Genomic DNA, 19200 nt, shown 5'->3' with positions numbered 1-19200 from the left:
TTTGGATCCGCCATAGAATTTGGAGTTAACTATGAGTATAAGTTCAAGCATGAGGCAAATGATTTTGGTAGGACTTCTAGCTCTGGTCGTAAACAAATAATTCAAAGATACGACGATAATAATAATAATAATAATAATAATAATAATAATAATAATAATAATAATAATGGATGTGAGAATTATAAGTTGTTCTCTTGTTTTACAGGTGCTATCTACTCATAAATGAAACCATAATAGTGTATTATTATTTTTTAAAATCATGTTACGAGCAATAATGTAAGATTATTTTATTCGAAAATTGTATGAACTTCTTTATATGCCTTTAAATTTATATCATCATTAATAATAATTACATATCAAATGTCCATGATGAATAGTTTGATACGTGATTATTAGTAATGATGATATAAATCTCAAATGTCCACAAGAAATGAATTTGTACCAAAACTGTATGATAAATCATAGTCTAATTTCATGGTAATAATAGTATAATTTTATGCTAATGATGGTCTAATTTGTACTTTTTTTTTTTTTTTTTTTTTTTTGAGAAACCAAAGTCCAATTTCATGAGAAATCACCTCAAATTATTTCTTTTTTCGTTACACTCCCAATATTCATTACCATTCCTTAGATCATTGACATATGAGTTTGCTATCGGGTGATAGTGGAAACTTGTGACAAACAGCACAAATTTGTTAAATTAAACTAAAAGTCTATTTATATTTTGGTAAATCTCAAGTAATGATTGAATTTATTAATATTTCGAAATTATTCCCTTTGTTTTCACCTAATAAAATCACATAACTTTACTCGACTTAACGTGTGATCCAATGTTCTACTCACTTGATTTTCACTTATCATGCAAAATTAGACCTGATCGATTAGATTCGACAATAATCTCTAGCACGACACAATAACATGATCAAAACTAGCACGACGCAAATATGAAGTTATTAAGAGAAAACACGAAGTCGATAGGACACGATACTAAATCAACTTGAACACGAACCGTTTTGCTATAGTGGTCAGATTATGAAATTATCTTACATTTATAATTTTTTTTTATAGATTTTGTAAATAACATAAAATTAACCTTAGACCAAACACAAACGCAACACGACACGACACGACATGAATTCAACACGACACGACTACTTTTTGTCAGCTATCTTTATAAATGATTCATGCGTTCACTGTGAGAGAACCCAGAGTAATCTCTAAGATTAACACTCACTTTTATCTCGTCTCTCAATTTGATACATTTGTTTCCATGTTAGTTTTGTCAAAGAAGTGGCGCCAAACCTTTAAAACAACTTGAACTCCGGCCATTTCACCCTTATTTTTTCCCAATTACTGTACATTATTCTCTCCTCCCCTTAAACCCTAAACCCTCTTTCCCCAATTCAATTTTTCCATCTTCCCAATCAATTTCAACTTAAAATCCTTAAAAATGGAGTCAATTTTACACTCCGATTGCAATTTAGGAGCCCTAGATTCTCTCTCCTCTGATTCAATTGAAGAAATTCTGGAAAGTTGGAGTTGTTTTTGCTCCACCACTGACGCACTTTTGAACGGCGATGTTGAAGTCGATGTTGAAGATGAGTTTGTCTCTTACGTACATTCTCTCTGTAATCATGGCCTTCGCTCGCTCGTCGAAGATCAATTCTTTCAACCCCTTGAGGTTCTACTTCAATTCCTTTCTTGTCATTGTTCTCACTGTTTCTGCTACTTATTACAACTTTTGTATTTATCATATCTTCAAATTGTTTGAGTTTTTCATTTCTATTACAGTTTTATATTTTATTTTATTTTTTATATGTTCTTTATGATTATTATTACAGTGTTTTTGTGAACAATGACAATGACATGACATGTACATATGATATAAAGAACATGTATTTGTAATGCTGAAAATTACATGCGATTTGGGACTATTATCTCGCGTTAAAGATTAAGGAAGATGGCTTACTTATAAGTCAACAGGCCGATAGTAGATGAAATGCATAGCAATCTGTTCCGTTAAGTATTTACATCTCAAATGAACTGCTATGTTGTGCAGTTGATTTGAGATGACTAGTTTATGAATTGGCAGTGATAAGCGAGACGACGTTTCAGTAATTTGTGGTTCTTCTTAGCTGCGAGAGGGTTTGTTTTTTGAGATGTAAATACTTAACAGAACAGATTGCTATGCATTTCTCTCCGTGATCAGAGGGTTTCAATCTCCGACTCAAGGCTTGAGTATACATAAAAAATTCCTCAGATTTGGATGTGTCCAATGCATAACTTTGGGTATAATAACTCAGTGTAGTGAATATGCAAGTTGCGGTTAGCTATTTTGAAAGCTGTTGCCATTTTCCTCTTCTTTTTCTTCAATTGATAGATGTCAGTACAGCACTCTTAGTCGATAGGTCCTTTAGGTTAAGCATAAGGTGAAACTTGATAAGGGCGAGACTCTTTTACTAAGATTATAGTTATTATTATTAACATATTGAACAAAGGTAAGCTTTAATCCTCTGGATTTTTGCAACGTTGTTATATCTTACCATTAGAAAAAGAACAGTAGAACTCATAAAGTTCATCATTGTCAAATTATTGGAAAACCAAAAAAAAAAAAAAAAATTTATCAGAAACTTTGGTGTTTAGCATCCTTTGGTCTGTATTCAAGGCATCCTGAAGTTTATCATCCATTATACTTTGTGTTCAATGGCATAAGTTTCCTTTTTTTGATATGGTGCCCTAAGTTAAGCTTACTAAAAAAACCATAATCACAAAGTGAAGCATACCATTTTCTTCACTATAATAGGCACCCATACTCTTTCCAAGGTAGAACCATAGTTTAGTTTCTTTATTTTTTGAAACAGTGAGAGTATTTCTCTGTTTCAATTTCTTCTTTATTTAAATACAGTTTATAAGGATTTATAATTCCATAATATTAATGCTCTATTACAGGTAACTTTTGAGACAAGAGGTGCTTCAAGATTTTGGCATCATTTTGATGCCTACATCAATGGTTCAATGTTGATGGTGCGTATATCTCAGCTATATATACTTTGTAGACTTCCCAAAGAATAAGAAAAATTAGACAAAAGCCTCAAGCAAAGAGAATATAGCATTAGTAGAATATTAGATTGGAAAACTGACCTTTGTACCAAGCTCTTTCATACATTGAGAATGTTCTGATGCTGTATATGTAACTTGCATATTTGCAGCCCTATATGAGATAGACAAACTTGATTGCATAAGAACTACTTTGATCTGGTATTGTCTAGTTAGAAATTCCTGATCCGTCCCACATGTTTATACACGACAATTTCAATTTTGTGAAACAGTAGTTTCCTTCTATCAGCAAATTGTCTGCTCCATTATCTGTATTGTCCATTGCACAAAGATGGAGCTAGTATCCCTGTTGGAGACCTATTGTATCTTTGTTACATGTGCTGCATTGTGGAAAGGGAAAAGATGTGGTAGCAAGTAGGCTACAACCTTTCCTAGGCTTTTGTGATTTAAGAAAATAGGCTGTGATCTCTCTTATGCTTTTACAACATAGAGTCAGGTGCTTGGTATATACATGTTTGTCCTTGTCTGAACAACTCAATCTTATGAGCTTAAACATGTTTGTTAGGCTTTGTTCTCTTCGCTTGAAATAAGGTATTCTGGTCTGAATTTTTAAAGTCTGGTCTGTATGATCTGATTGTTTGATTTAACTGAACTTTGACCTTAATTGTACGTCAATGTATAAGAAAAAACATTATCCAGTGGGGTCTTGTTAGATTCATCTCAAGGTACATCTTTCTAATATATAATTTTCGTAACTTTTCGAAATCTAAGATACATGAGAAGATCTGGTTTGGTTTTAACAAGAATAAGTAATAAGAATAGGTGAAGAGAACAAAGCCTTATTTAGATAAATTCTTAAAGTTGAGCAATTAACCTTATTTTTTGGGGGATGGGGGCAGAATGAAGCGAGTGGTTTAGAGGAAGTATTGTACAAAGCTTTGGAGGAATTATCATTGGTGAAGCGATGCCAGGAGAGAACTCTATTAATGCTTGTTCATAGCCTGCAATCCCATAGAGATAATACATTGGATAAAAAACATAGCTCAGAGTCAGAAAGAGTGTATCTTCTTTCTAAATACAAGCTAATGGTGTCTTCAGTACTCATGGCTTCGCTTCCACGTCAGTTTCCTGGTATGTCTTGCCTGTACTCTCATAATAGAATATTATTCTGGAGATTCTGTCTAGCAATTGGTTTGTGAATAACGGGGCCATCAATTGATACCATTACCACTGTAAAGGGATGCAATCACTGCTAGATTGATAATTTCATGGTTCAATTTTAATTGCTCTAAGCAACCTTAGTGTGGCCTCTACCAATGTGTGCCTTTTTATCATGTTACTGCTGATTGAAGATAGAAATCTACAATTTGTTCACCAATTGCTTGAGAAGACAAATACTGGCTTCAAATTAATGATCTATAGTTGATTGTTTGATTAACTTATATCGTCCTCTTCCCTTCTTGGTATACCTATAAAGGAGTAGACTCGATGAGTCGATTCTGATTTGAGAATTCCTCAATAAGTACAATCTAAGGATGCATAAATCTATGCACCTAGTTTGTAGCTGTCTTTTGCTATGCAAATGATGAGGAGATATATTTACTGATTATATTGATTTCATATACTCTATGCTTTGAAGTTTCAATGCTTTATTTTTTGAGTATTATGTGGATCACAGATCTGTTGAATTCTTATTGTAGCACCGGATTTAATATGGTGCATATTGTATCAGTCGTACATTCATGTAGCACCGGATTTAATATTGTGCATATTGTATCAGTCGTACATTCATGTAGCACCGGATTTAATATCGTGCATATTGTTCTGTCAATATAAAATATTCATCAAATTCATTACCGAGGAAATCAGAAATCACCATCTTGACCTATGCCAATGCCAAGTAAATTGTTGCATTACTTAAAAGTGATTAATAAAGAAAATCTACATATTATTGGACCTGGGAGTGGAAAATTTTGACATCCTTTGAAGACTTTGATGATTCATCATCACTTTTATAATGTTGAATATATTGTTGGTGTCTTTTGTTTGTGACCACTCAGCAATCTTAAATCAGTATTTTAAGAGAAGGCTGGAAGAGCTAAGCACCCTAATGGATGGGGGCTGCCAGGAAGAACTTCATGATAAAGAGAATATGGATTTGGATGAGAAACGCAAATCGTTCTCTGGGGTTGGTGAGATGGATATTGATGAACATCATAATAGGAAGAAGCTCTCTGAGAACAGTTTATTAGTTAAGAACATTGGAAAGGTGGTTCAAGACCTTAGAAGCTTTGGATTCACATCAATGACTGAGGATGCCTATGCTTCTGCTATCTTTTTGCTATTAAAGGTGAGCAGCTACTACTTTACTGCAACCACCAGCAGTAATTGTCCACTATGCTTATTTTTATTACTATCTTATTTGAAGGGTGTAGGGAATTTTGTCAATTGAAAAAAAGAACAATTCTATTGAATGACTTCGATAATTTCTATGTGGGAATTTGATTCCAGGGAAGTATGACTCCTAGGATATGAGAAGGACAGATAGAAATTATAGCTTGATCAAGTTTATGGAAGTAATACTGATGTCAAAATGCAATATCTAGAAACGTTTTATAAGTTCTACAGAAGTTACTGATTATTTACAGTAATTTTTGAAAGGCGTACTAGTTCTGACCTCTGACAAGTATGCATCCTACTTTGAGAAGTATGAAGTATTATCCTTTAGCAAAAGATAAATGTTTTGAATAAGTACTGTAAGCTGTAACTAGCTCATCATCTTGCCTTGCCCAGGTCTGTAATTGTCTTTTTGATTTAGCAGAAGATTTCATTGCTCATTATACTGAGTCTTCAAAATGGATTATTTTGTGTAGCAAATATTGCATACTTTCACCTGTACATGAAGTGAGTTGGATTGTATAAAGAGAGCTATAGTCGTAAAATAATAAGGCACATTAATATGAATTGATTTGCTATAGAAAGGTCCTAAAAAAAGAAAAGGGATATATTAGTTAGAAGTTAGATGCATAATATTGGCCAATACTGCTTGCTTTGATGGACCTTAGAGTAATGCCACTCATGGTTCAGTGACCTGAAGAGTCACTTTACTAATATCTTTATCAATCTATGTTCTCAAACTGTTTCTTTGTGATGACCATGATGACATAACTAAAACCAGTTGATGCTTAATCTCTCTAATTTCTGGTGACCTTGATGGCTGATGCTCAGACGATAACTATTTTGCTCTATTTTATACCAACCTTTATACTTTAATTGTACCTTTATTTAGAGGTAGTCATCTTTGTATCTGATTTTTAAAAAAGCTTGTCAAATCTTGGTACAATAGTCCTTTTCAGATGTTTTCCATAACCTAAAATTTTAAATAACTTTTGAAGCTCTGCAATATTTGAAGCTGTTTATCCCCATTTGTGCTGTACTTGGGTAATTGGCTATTTGTTGTTTGTTTTACTAACAGGATAGAGTTCAAGATTTGGCTGGTGATGATTATAGGAGTTCAGTCCTGGATTCCATCAAAGTGTGGATACAGGTAGTTTTTCATTATATTTTACTGTTGTGAGAGCTCGAATTGTATTATAGTGAATCAGTATATACAACATTTCAACTTAAGATCCATGGCTTTCCTTTAAATATCATATTTTGACGCATGTAATTACGTATTTCAATTTGATTGACATTGTAATGAAAAGATTGTTGAGCTTGCTTTATAAGTATTTTATCAAGAATGAGTTTGCATTAGATGCATGTAAGACTATAATAGTAGAGGAGGGAACCATGGACAGCAGAAAGGGGAGTGAATGGCAGAAGGCGATTCCTTGGGGGACAATATATCAGGAGTTTGTCCTTACACGATAGAGGTATGTTGCAAGAGAGGATTATGATATATTTTGATGGACCATTAACAAGTATGGTGATGGTTATTGAAGGAGAAGAAGCATTAGACAACACAGGTTCTGAATGACACCATCAGGAGTAGAACTGTAGAAGGGACTATGGGGGAAGGAGAGGAAATTATACAAGCAAGAGACCAATGAGGCAATGATACAATCAAGAGAGTTGGAGGTTAGGTGATGTCTCGTAGGAGGGCAAAGTTCAGCATTATGGAAAACAGTTCATGAAACTAGAATATTAATTTCAGCCATATTGTGTCTAGGTTGGAGATACTAAATCCAGTTGACTCCACTGTTATTGTCCACTGAGTGCTCATCCTTGCAGTTCCTATGTAGCTAGCCATTGAATGTGTAGGGTTTGCACCTTTGCTTTTCCTACATACTGAGCGTGTTTGAAATTGTATTACATTTCCAACATGTGTTGAAATTGTGAAGCACGGGTATGCCTGCTCCATGCCGTATCCGTACCAAGGATGTATAGGGGACGGAACTGGGTACGGGTACATCTAGGATACATCCCCATGATGTACTCCTGAAAAGTGGTACAAGGAGCCTTTTTGGGTACGGCTTTCTGACGACTTGGGGACGTTTCGGGGACGACTTAGGTACTTTTTGGACGTCCCCCAATACAAATTGAAGCACAGCCCTAAAAAAACCCTCTTTACTTACCTTTGCGATTTGGAAACCCTAAATCCTAATATACAAAGACAACGGAGTAGAAGTGGCGACCTGTAGCCCGACAATCATCTCCAACCAGGCGACAACAGCTGCGGAGCTTCTTTCTCTCGCTCTCTGATTCTTTTGTTCGATTTTTTTTTTATTTCTTGCAGTCACTAATTTTTATTTATATATTTAAATTTTTTTTTTTTCTGTTTTCTTTTTAATATTAGGTGATAGGTGTGATTATGTGGGTTTTTTTTTTTTTTATTTTGAATTTTTTTTCCTATTTGATTTCTACTGTCAGTAGGTTTCTGGTTTTTTTTTTTTTTTTTTTTTTTTTTTGTAGATGTGATTTTGATCTTTTATGTTGTGAATTTTATGATTTTTTTTTAACATATTTTTTTTTTTTTTGGTAGGTTTATAGTTTGCTACTTTTCTTTGGCGTATCCATGCCGTACCTGATTTTTGGAATTTTAATTTTTCCGTATCCCGTCCCCGTTTTTGTACCTTAGGTGAACAATATGAATATATACTTTGTAGTTATAATTCTTGCAAACATGTCAATAATACATGTATCCTTGTCCTTGAAGATTTTTATGAAATTATTTAATGCCTTTATTATTGTGATGGATCATGGATGGTTTAATTTAAGTCAATGAGTCTTCAATGCATTAAGTTTTATGGCTTAAGTAGTTAAGTGTATGGTTATTATGAGCCTATGGCAATTGATAATGGATATGGTTGCAGGCTGTACCATTCCAATTCTTGCATGCACTGCTTACTTATCTTGGCGATTCTGTCTGCCCTGGCAGCCCATCTTACGGTCTCAAGTCACCGTTGGCTTCACATCCATCTTCATTCTATCCTGGTGTGGATACTCCATCTGAAGGTCTCATCAGATGGAAATTGCGGCTAGAGTATTTTGCTTATGAAACATTGCAAGATTTAAGGATAGCCAAATTATTTGATATAATAGTGGATTACCCTGACAGGTATTGAGTTTTACTATGTATTTTCCTAATAATTCTTTGTCCCTTTCTTATATCTGTGTTCCTAGTAGACTGTTTCTCACGTTTTACAAAAGGCATTCTTGTGTTGCATATTACTCCATGCTTTGTGCAATCTCAACTTGACACACATCAACATATTCCCTAATTCCCATTGTGCTTTGTGCATTGAAGCTTTTTTCAGGTTGTGGTAAGGACAGTTTAATGCAGCTTGTGCATGTGACATTAGAGAGGCATTTTACTCCGAACCTATAATTTAAAACACAACCATATATATCACAAAATGACAATGAGTTAGACGCAAATATGGTGTAATGAACCATTATGATTGTCCATCTTAAACGGAATAGTGATAGTGGAAAGGTCTCTGTTTAAGGTCCATCACAATAATAAGTGTTAGCTACATAGTATTTTTGTTGCAACCATTTGGTAGGTCATGTGTCTAGTGCGTGGAGAACTGGTTCCCATCCCAACAATTTTGGTTTTGTTGCAGAAAATCATGCAGCTGGGTCTTTGTCTTTTGAAAAGGCCAGACTGTTAAAAAAACAAGCATACAATCAAAAGAGTCTGGAAAAGACTGAAAAAAAGAAAGCAAATAATTTTTTATTTATTATTTTTTTATCTTGAAGCAAATTGTTCACCCAAGAGTCACTCCTTTTCTATTCATTGTTAGGTAACTGCATGTGAGCAGCTCACTCAAGCTGAGTTTTTCTCTTTCCATTCTTCACTCTTGAACCTCCTCTTCTTTTCTCTGGCCTTTCAGAACTGGTACCGTAATACCCCTCATGATTGCTTTAAAAGGAGTTTGATATACTACTCATATCAACAAGATGCATCTTCCTTTTAGGGAACTCATATGCTAAGAATACTCCATAATTAAGCGTGCTTGGCCGGGAGTAGTGTTGGGATGGGTGACCTCCTGGGAAGTTTTCCCGGGGTGAGCATGAGTGAGGACAAAATGCGCCGGAAGGACTCGTGTTGGTTTGTGGGGACAGTTGTTGGCCCTCGATGCGCATTTCGTGACAATAAGCCCCTCCCTAATTTGTTTGGGGTCGGGGTGTTACAAATGGTATCAGAGCAACCCTACGACCGCGTGCTGACTGTGGATAATTAATCCTATGTTAGTCGCCTAGCGGGGGAGAATTCTGGGGCCATATGGCCATAGCCTGACTGGATGTAACACTTTGGCTACCCAGTTGCCATTAGGCGTAATACTGGAGTCCCTAGCTTTCCAGGCACAACGAGGGCGTTGTCGTTCTCAAGTGGGGGTGTATGTAATACCCCTCATGATTGCTTTAAAAGGAGTTTGATATACTACTCATATCAACAAGATGCATCTTCCTTTTAGGGAGCTCATATGCTAAGAATACTCCATAGTTAAGCGTGCTTGGCCGGGAGTAGTGTTGGGATGGGTGACCTCCTGGGAAGTTTCCCGGGGTGCGCATGAGTGAGGACAAAATGCGCCGGAAGGACTCGTGTTGGTTTGTGGGGACAGTTGTTGGCCCTCGATGCGCATTTCGTGACAATAGGCCCCTCCCTAATTTGTTTGGGGTCGGGGTGTTACAGGTACAGTGATGGCCTGATGGGTATCTTTTCTTTGCTAAATGAGTGAGTATGATTGTGAGCTACTTGAACTTCCCATGGTTGCATCTCCAGTTATTGACTCCACTCAAACTCTACTCGCTAATGAGTCGAGTTGAGCAAGAAGCTGGCACAATCCTTTTGTAGAAATGAGGTGTAGTGGTTTGAACAGAACTCACATATCTTTATGGTTGCTACCCTGTCATATGTCTTGCTGTGGATGAAGTAACTTATCTAGTATCCTTGTGGAGTGAGGTGAATTTAATTTGGGTATTTAGTTTATGGAAGGTTATACTAGTGATAATTTGCATTTTTGCACACTTGATACCACACAAACTTTATTCCCTCCCATGTGTGATTATGTCTTGGGGCGTCTTGCAAGTGAGGAGGCAAGAAATCATTTGTTTTTGCATTGTCTGGGAGCAACTTAACTTGGGAAGATGCTAGTTTGGTACAAATCATTTACTCTTTGAGATCATTTATAGAAAAATTATCTGAAATTTGAAAGAAAAGGGGTGTAAAATTTTGATAAAGGATATACACAGCCGGTAGCCCTAAGGGTAGTATAAGATTCTGAAAGTAGAAGAAACCTTAAACATTAGCTGAACATCGATTTGGTCATGAATTCCTAAATTAATACAAGTTTAGTAATTGTATATATTTATTGCTTATATTTACCTTAGGGTTATGCTTGGAAAAGCCGTCATTTTTTTATTTATTTTTTATTTTTGTGTTTGGATGCTTTTATGTCTTTATCTGGGTGCATTGGTGATTGGTTGGAGAGAAATGACAAGATTTCCATGGTCTTTATTCTTATGAGCTAGTAGTGTATTCAGCTTTTTTTTTGGACTTATGTTCAAGGGGGATTCCTTAAGCATCCCTTATCTTTTTGCCAAGATTTCTGGTGGACTCCGGGTTCAACTATACATTCTCTCTCTCTTTTTTTTTTTTTTTTTGCTGTTGAATGAAATTTATTTTCTAATGAAAATAATATGTTGCTAGCAACATTTTATGTATGGATCTTTTCTATCTTCAATAACTTGGCTTCTATGTGATGTGAGGTCCATATACAGTACACATGGAATCTTTGTTATTCATCAGCTTATGCCATGCTTACATCTTTTTGGTGTACAGCTCACCAGCTATAGAAGACTTGAAACAGTGTCTTGATTACACTGGGCAACATTCAAAATTAGTTGATTCCTTCATATCTGCTCTTAAGTACCGCTTGCTTACTGCTGGTGCATCAACTAATGATATATTGCACCAGTATGTTTCAACTGTTAAAGCACTTAGGACAATAGACCCAGCTGGTATATTTCTTGAAGCTGTTGGTGAGCCTATACGAGAATATTTAAGGGGAAGAAAAGACACCATTAAATGCATTGTAACCATGTTGACTGATGGAAGTGGCGGAAATGCAAGTTCTGGCAATGCAGGGGACAGTCTTCTTGAAGAGCTGAATAGAGACGAGGAAAATCAAGACAGTATTGATCTTGATGATGATTTTAGTACTGATGACAAGCAAGCATGGCTTAATGCTCAACGGTATGTACATCTTAAAGTTGGATGACCTTCCTGTTTAATTTTTGTAAGCATAGTGGGTAGTAAGTATCCTTGCATGTCATGCCATCAAGATAGCACATATTAGAAATCAATTTCAGGTTTTTTTTTTTTTTTTACTGATTCTGCAGTAATGTAATTGTAAATTCATCTAGTCTCTTTTAAAGCTTAATACCTAATGAAAGAAGGAAATATTATATTTAGAGGATTGAACCTACCGCATCTCTGTAAGGGAATGTGGTAAGCCATATTTGGACCTTATGATTAGTGGAATTCTTGATCAACTGTAGATAAGCAATTAAAACTCAAACTTTAAAAATGCTAGGTAGATGGGGGGGGGGGGGTCTTAGGCTTATTTTCCCTGATTCTTTCTCTGGCATTTTGTGATTCTTGAAAAATTCTACTCTAGTTGAGACGAGCAATTATATCTGTTTTCTGTTTTCATGGAGCTTTCGCTTTTTCCCGCCAGGGAAGCAGGAAAGTGTCGACTGTGTTAGATCTTAGAGCTTAAAAATTAGAAGCTTCATGGGTAAATCCATTTTCATCAACTTTTTGTTAATATTTTGACTTCTTTGTTTCCACTGCTCGAGCAATATCGATTTGTCTACTGGAGAGCAAAATGTATTCCTTGCATGGATAAGAGGGTAGCCAAAGATGGCTTCTATATATTTGTATTTTATGTTAATAATAAAACGAAAATTGAATTTAGAAAATAAAATCATGAAAGAATGATTTCCTGAATCTGATTGAGGCAATGCCTGCACCATTATGCTTTTAATTTTGCTGTCAATAACTTATGAGCTTGATCATGTGAAACTGGCATAATCTAGGATGATTATTACCTATCTGATTTTGTTACATTTCTTGATTCTAACTCCCAATTACAGAATTGGACTAGTATATACTATATAGTCTTATTTTGCTGTTTCAAGGACAATTTGTCTTCTCTCCTCCAAAAATCTTTATAAATAGAAATTTTGTTTTCTTTCCATCCATTCAATACATGTATAGATGGACAAAGTTTCTTTATTATCCTCTGGAAAAAAGTTCAAATTTGTTTGGGGCCTGACAAATTTAAGTCCAAAATTACCTGGTATGTTTCTTTTTTTTTTTTTTTTTTTCCCCTTATTTTTTGGGGGAAGGCTGTATATTTAATATGTTTTACGGAGTAATTTGGAAAAGCTGAAGTAGATACTATGGAATGATTCAATGCTTATAGTTACTCAGACCTTTGAGTTGTGGTCCATATTTCTTTCCTTTCTTCTCTCTTTCTCTCTGTATGTGTTTACAGAATTGTTCTTTGTTTCAGTTGGGAACCAGATCCTGTGGAGGCTGACCCTTTGAAGGGTAGTAGGAGCAGAAGGAAAGTTGATGTACTTGGAATGATTGTTGGGATAATTGGGTCAAAGGATCAGCTTGTTAATGAATATCGTGTCATGCTGGCTGAAAAGCTTCTGAACAAATCTGATTATGATATTGACTCAGAGATACGGACACTGGAACTCTTGAAGGTTGGTAATTGTGTATTGATGATGCTGTGCATGATATTCATTGTGATTGATGGGCATTACTATCCAATAAATCATTTTTTTGAAAAGCAACTGGAAATTGATTTCGCTTGGCGGCTGATTCTCACATGACATTGCTGATGTCTTGTTCACTTTGTCCTGTTTGGTCAGATACATTTTGGGGAGAGCAGCATGCAAAAGTGTGAGATTATGCTTAATGATCTGATTGATTCCAAGAGAACTAACAGCAATATAAAAAAAACCTTACCCAAGCCATCTCAAGCTGGTACCCTACAACTTTTATCTTTTCCAAGAGTAGCTATGTTTAGAATGAAAAATTTATCCACTGAAATTTTCTTGTAGAAGGTGAGGCGGGAAAATCTGAGTTTTCGCTTGATGCTCTTGCTGCAACAATAATATCATCAAATTTCTGGCCTCCAATTCAGGTATGCCTCTTTGGTTCAATGGTTACTTGGTGTCTGATAAGACATGATTATAGGCGAGGGTGATATCCTTGATATCTGGTAAGGGAGAGGGCCAGACAAGTGTGCTTTTTCAAACAGATTTTGTTATCTATGGTCCAATAAAGAATTAGAGGTGTCTTATAACTGCCCGAAACATGCTACACCATTTTCTGTCTGGGTGAGACATTAAGAGGTTAGATACTCAGATTTGGATAGCCCTACTCTGCAACTGCAAATAGGCTGTTCCATATAGACTTGATTGGAAAGAAAACCAATACTTTCACAGCAAAATGTATTGGATAATCTAGTCCATTAGTGAGAATAGGCAAACCCTTTCTGGCCTTGAAGATATATGCATCAAATTGAAAATTCCCTATATAATATGAACTGGATATCTCTGAAGCGGAAAAATGGAGATTATGATATTGATGTGTTTGGTCCAGATTCTGTTTCTGGACCCTAAAAAGCTTGGCCTAATAAAATGTTCTGTGCATTTGAAAAATTTACATTAGAAGCAAGTGCTTGAAACACTTTGTTGTAACATTGCTTGCTTGATCTTTTGCTCCTCACTTTTAACAAAGCATGACAAATCATGACAGGATGAGCCTGTTAATCTACCAGGGTCAGTGGATACGCTTTTATCAGATTATGCAAAAAGGTTTCATGAAATTAAAACACCTCGCAAGCTATTATGGAAGAAGAACCTTGGTGTTGTCAAGGTTTGTCAGTTTAAGCTCAACTACATGCATGATTTTCTGTCTAATAATGCTTGTTTTATATTTATGCTGAGCTCTATTTTCCTTATTCTCTTATATATTTTCCATCTTTTTATGTCTGTTTTGGTTTATTCTCTGTTATAGCTGGAATTACAATTTGAAGATAAAGCTGTCCAATTTTCAGTAACCCCACTTCTTGCCTCTATCATCATGCAATTTCAGGACCAAACTCGGTAAGTGCCAGATTTGTACTGTATCTTTTTCACTTGTTTTTTTGTCATTGTGTAACGCTTTCATGCTTTTGTGTTAGTTGGACATCCAAGGATCTTGCAGCTGCCGTTGGGGTGCCTATTGACATTCTTAACCGAAGGATAAACTTTTGGATCAGCAAGGTAAGAAATCCTCATAAGATAGATACAAAATAACTAGATGAGCTATGTAAATTCTGATGCTATTTTGTTCCCTCTGTCAACAAGAGGTATCTACTTTGGGTTATATAACCCCGTAGAATAATTATCTGTACTTATAGACGTTGTAGTGGTAGTCTATTACTCCTTCTGCTTCGAATGTTGGTTCATATTACATTTGCTAGACAACTATTGTTGGTTTGTTGGTGCTTGTGAGTTGTATCTTTGTGACCATCTAGATTTTTTAAAAACAAGTTTGTGAAAATTTATTAAGTATATTAAAAACAAGTAAGTCTTGTATGTGGCTAGCCACACGGTGTGGCCACATTGATTTATTAGAATAATCCTTATTTATATATATGAGTAACCCTATGTATTCATAAGAGTTACCTCATTTTGTCCATAAAAGTAACTCCAATTCATTATATGGATAATATCAACTAATTTAGAAATAAGTAACCCCATTTGTTCGTTCGAGTAACCACTTTTTTTTTTTTTTTTTTTTAAAAAAAATAAAAAGAATGATTCCACTTATGTAAGAGAGTAACCCCTTTTTTTCGAGAGTAACCCCTTTTTTCTAGAGTAACCCCATTTTTCATTTAAGTAACCTACATAGGTAACCCTATTTGCTCATCATCGTAACCCCCTATGACTTATTTAATTGCCTTATATGTGAAGTGGTGTGGCTAGCCACATATAATAATTTGTGATTAAAACAGGTTGCTCGAAACCCATTCTCATTTTCTAGGAACTTGTTCAACTTTCCGGTTCCCATTTTTAGAAACCTGTTGTAACAAGTTCTGGTTTTAAGAAGTTTGACAGGGTACCCTGTTGGCCTGTTATGCTCACCCATATTTGCTATTGTGAAGTGATTTCTATTTTTCAATAATATCTTTTAACGGGGTTGTGTATTTAAATTATATCTATGGCTATGCAGCATATATTGTATTATGCTCAAAGATTTCTAGTGGTTCCTCTCCTTGTCATAAGTTTTGGTTTTCTGATTCTTTGAGTACAAATGAGCACAACTAAAGGTAGATGCTATATAAATTGTACTTAACTTAGATATTTTTATTTGAAATAGAATTTGATTGATGATATGCTGTTAAGCATTTCTTATTCCTTTTTTTGTTTCTTTTTCTAGGGAGTTCTTGCAGAATCAGCTGGGCAAGATACCAATGATCACATATTTTCACTGATGGAAGGGGCTGACTCTAACCGTACTAGTACTCATGGGGGCAGTAATGATGAACATCTTATGGGTGATGAAGAAGGTGACAGATCACTGGCTTCTGCTGAGGATCAATTGCTCAAAGAAATGACAATCTATGAGGTATGGCATTTAAAAGTTAATGTCAGACTAGCACTAGTAAGAGTAGTTGTGGTGGAGTAATATATTTGATCTGGTAAACTACATGCATTGTTGATTGCATGAAGTTCTGGTTCTCTGTCTTCAATATATTATTCTTGGGAGCTGTTGAAACTTTATAATTGTTATCATCTAGTACTTTGTGTATACAGTTTATATCATCTTTACCTGAATTGCAGAACCAAATTTAGCACTAACTTGCTAATTTTCTGTTTCAAAATCCTTAAAGGATGTTAAGAAAAGGTGCATCTTATGTTAGTTGTTTGAGATTGGTGTGTACTTGTTGCTAGCAACTCGAATTACTATTCATGATGACTTAAGATCCAGTTATGTAACCTATTGTAAAATGATGCACCTTTTCTTAACTGGGCTGATGCCTGATGGTGAGGCTGATGATTGTTGATGAGGGTGCGAAGTAGGGGATTATTTCCCCCATTGAAATATGGTAACTTTTGAAATGGGCTGAGTAATTTTTGAGGTCAACTAGTAAGGCAGGGCATACCCTGAAATAATTGTTAAATGCTTCCTCAGTGCATATATGCTTCTTTTCCCTTGATTTTTGATGTCCGGTATCGTTGGTAATGTTGGCGGAAGCTTAGTGATGCCTCTTTTCAGCATCTTTTTCCTTTTGTGAACACCTGTGATGTTTTTATTGTTGGTACTTCATTATCTTTCCTGAAGTTTGTAAGCATTTAGTTGATAATTGTTATTGTGATGGGACAAACTAGTGCTTAGAACACAGAGTTAGCAAAGTTTTCCCATCACGATAACATGACATGAATCGTATACCAAAAAAATATTAGGTTAGTGTTAAGGGTATATGGCCCGTTTAATTAAATAGGTCAACATGCAATGCGTTTAATTTAACAAGTTGGGTTACTGTTGATATTCCCAATATGAAACTAACATGGTTTAATATGTCTAAAGAAAAATAACCAATAATTTACTATAATTGATACTAAATTTGTAGTACCAAAAACTTTATTTTATGCAACACAACACGATCCAGACATGAAAAAAAAGGGTTAGTGTCAAAGCTGTTCGACCTATTTAATTAAAGGGGTTAATATGACACGGAACTTTAATTACACGGGTCGGGTTAGTGTAGAGTTTTTTAACCAGCTAATCTTTGACACAAGCTAAAAAATCCGATAGGACATGTTTGTCATTTATATTAGAACCTCACATTATGTGCAAAGTACCAGATACCCGCTATGGACTCTGAATTTCTAAGTGCCTGCAGCTATCATTCGAAACAACATACATGATAAGAGCTTAATATCCGGTATTTAATAAAAGCATTGCAATATCTTGTTCATTAATAATCATTCAAGCTGGTAATGTTGCTTCTTATTGTATATGCCCATTGTATACTACACCCTATTATTTTCACTATCGACATGGTGTCTCCATAGGTTGCTAGAGAAAAACTTGGCTTGAATTCTTGTATTATACAATCTATTTATTTCCCTATTGACATGGATTTGTTTTGGCTTGATACCTGATCCCCCTCTCCAAATTGTTGCAGAAATTTATCTTGGGGATGCTGACTAACTTTGGCAGTATGGCATTGGATCGGATTCACAACACTTTAAAGGTAAAATATATGGTCATCGAAGCTTCATTGTTTTGTACTTTTGTGCTTTTTGTGCCAAGTAAATCAGGGAAAAATATTGCTGCAGATGTTTTGTGTTGCCGATCCTTCGTATGATAAATCACTCCAACAACTCCAGAGCTTCTTAGCTGGTCTCGTTTCAGAAGAGAAGTTGGAACTAAGGGATGGAATGTATGTCTTGAAGAAATGATTGACGCCACGTGGTACTGTGTTATTTCTTCTGTTATACAATTAGGATTGAGTCTAAATGGTAAGTATCTTGATTTTTGTTGTTAGCATCATAGGTGTGGCTCAGGAGAAAGTATGTCTAATGTTTCTCCTTTGCTGCCTTTGATCTCTTCACTTGTACTAGTTGTATAAGGATATGGATATGCATATGCATATGCATATGCTTTAGATGTGTATAAAGTAGGACCGCTGGGATAAAAGGTGAAAAGTGGTTGATGTGATAGTGAGAGGCGTAGTAATATTCTTTAATTTGTAATCCTTCATAATAGAAGTATGAAGAAAATTTCGAAAAACCCAAATAGCAAAATTATACGAAGTATGTTATGAGTAATACTAGACATTTCGGCAGTGGGATGCTGATCATTTAAAATTTTGGTTTGACTGAATGGGCATATCTTTCTGAAGGAGAGACATGATTATGTTAAGGGTGGAAATTGCAATGTGGACATGGATGCATTGTTTCTTCTTTGGTGAAGAGTATATTCTGCAGCTGTTTTTGAAGGAGGCGAGAAGAAAAGGCCAAACTTGCAGACATACACCTTTCTTGTACATCCAGTGCCAAATATTTTTGTATCTGTACTGTATGTTAAGTTAATTGTAACTTTTTAGATGTTGTAAAGTTTATAGTCTGAAAAAATAACTTCATGTGCTCTATATATGCGGACTTGTTGCTGTTTCTGAACAAATAAGCAAGTTCATAAGCTCGAGCCTTGCATCCCAAACCTCGACAGATTAGAGCTACATATGGAGCCTTAGAGCTGAAACCTCGCTGCCCAAGCTTCGCATCGATCAGATCGATGAGTGCTACCTTAGAATAACATACATCTTCGCTACGAACCTTGAAGTCCTGGAGCTAGACACTAGAGCATCGAAACTCAACCTTGACATATTGAAGCTGCATACAAGTGTACTCAGAGCCTTAAAATTTGTAAACACAAATTTTAAATCTGCAAAAATATAGATTCAAAACAAATGCAACAAAGAATTATTTTTATTAATTAGATAACTTTGGTTACAATCTCTAATTTGCTCCTCTGATTCGATCTCCACTTTGACTTTGACGTAATATACAACTTGACTTGATTGTCGAACAAGGGCCGCCGAGGCTTGATCTCGA

The 19200-nt window shown here is 35.3% G+C and overlaps 1 protein-coding gene across 2 annotated transcripts; it reads left to right on the top strand.

Annotated features, from left to right (window-relative positions):
- The first annotated feature begins 1253 nt into the window (after nt 1–1253).
- LOC145601278 (anaphase-promoting complex subunit 2-like) lies at nt 1254–18490 on the top strand. 2 transcript variants are annotated; one of them, XM_081657266.1, is made up of 16 exons: nt 1254–1681; nt 2950–3024; nt 3957–4188; nt 5118–5407; nt 6533–6604; nt 8373–8617; nt 11348–11761; nt 13086–13287; nt 13456–13570; nt 13651–13730; nt 14348–14467; nt 14609–14697; nt 14775–14856; nt 16016–16204; nt 17769–17837; nt 17923–18490. In XM_081657266.1, the coding sequence occupies exons 1-16, from the start codon at nt 1451–1453 to the stop codon at nt 18043–18045; spliced, it is 2628 nt and encodes an 875-aa protein (XP_081513392.1). In that variant the 5' UTR covers nt 1254–1450; the 3' UTR covers nt 18046–18490. The 2 variants fall into 2 exon arrangements, with proteins under 2 accessions (XP_081513392.1, XP_081513391.1); XM_081657265.1 differs by having other exon boundaries at nt 13648–13730.
- The last annotated feature ends 710 nt before the right edge of the window (nt 18491–19200 follow it).

This window comes from Chenopodium album, chromosome 21 (assembly GCF_948465745.1).
Source record: "Chenopodium album chromosome 21, dcCheAlbu1.1, whole genome shotgun sequence".
In the NCBI taxonomy this organism is placed as follows: Eukaryota; Viridiplantae; Streptophyta; class Magnoliopsida; order Caryophyllales; family Amaranthaceae; genus Chenopodium; species Chenopodium album.
The sequence above is the reverse complement of the archived record's forward strand: the minus strand, read 5'-3'. Positions and strand labels throughout refer to the sequence as shown.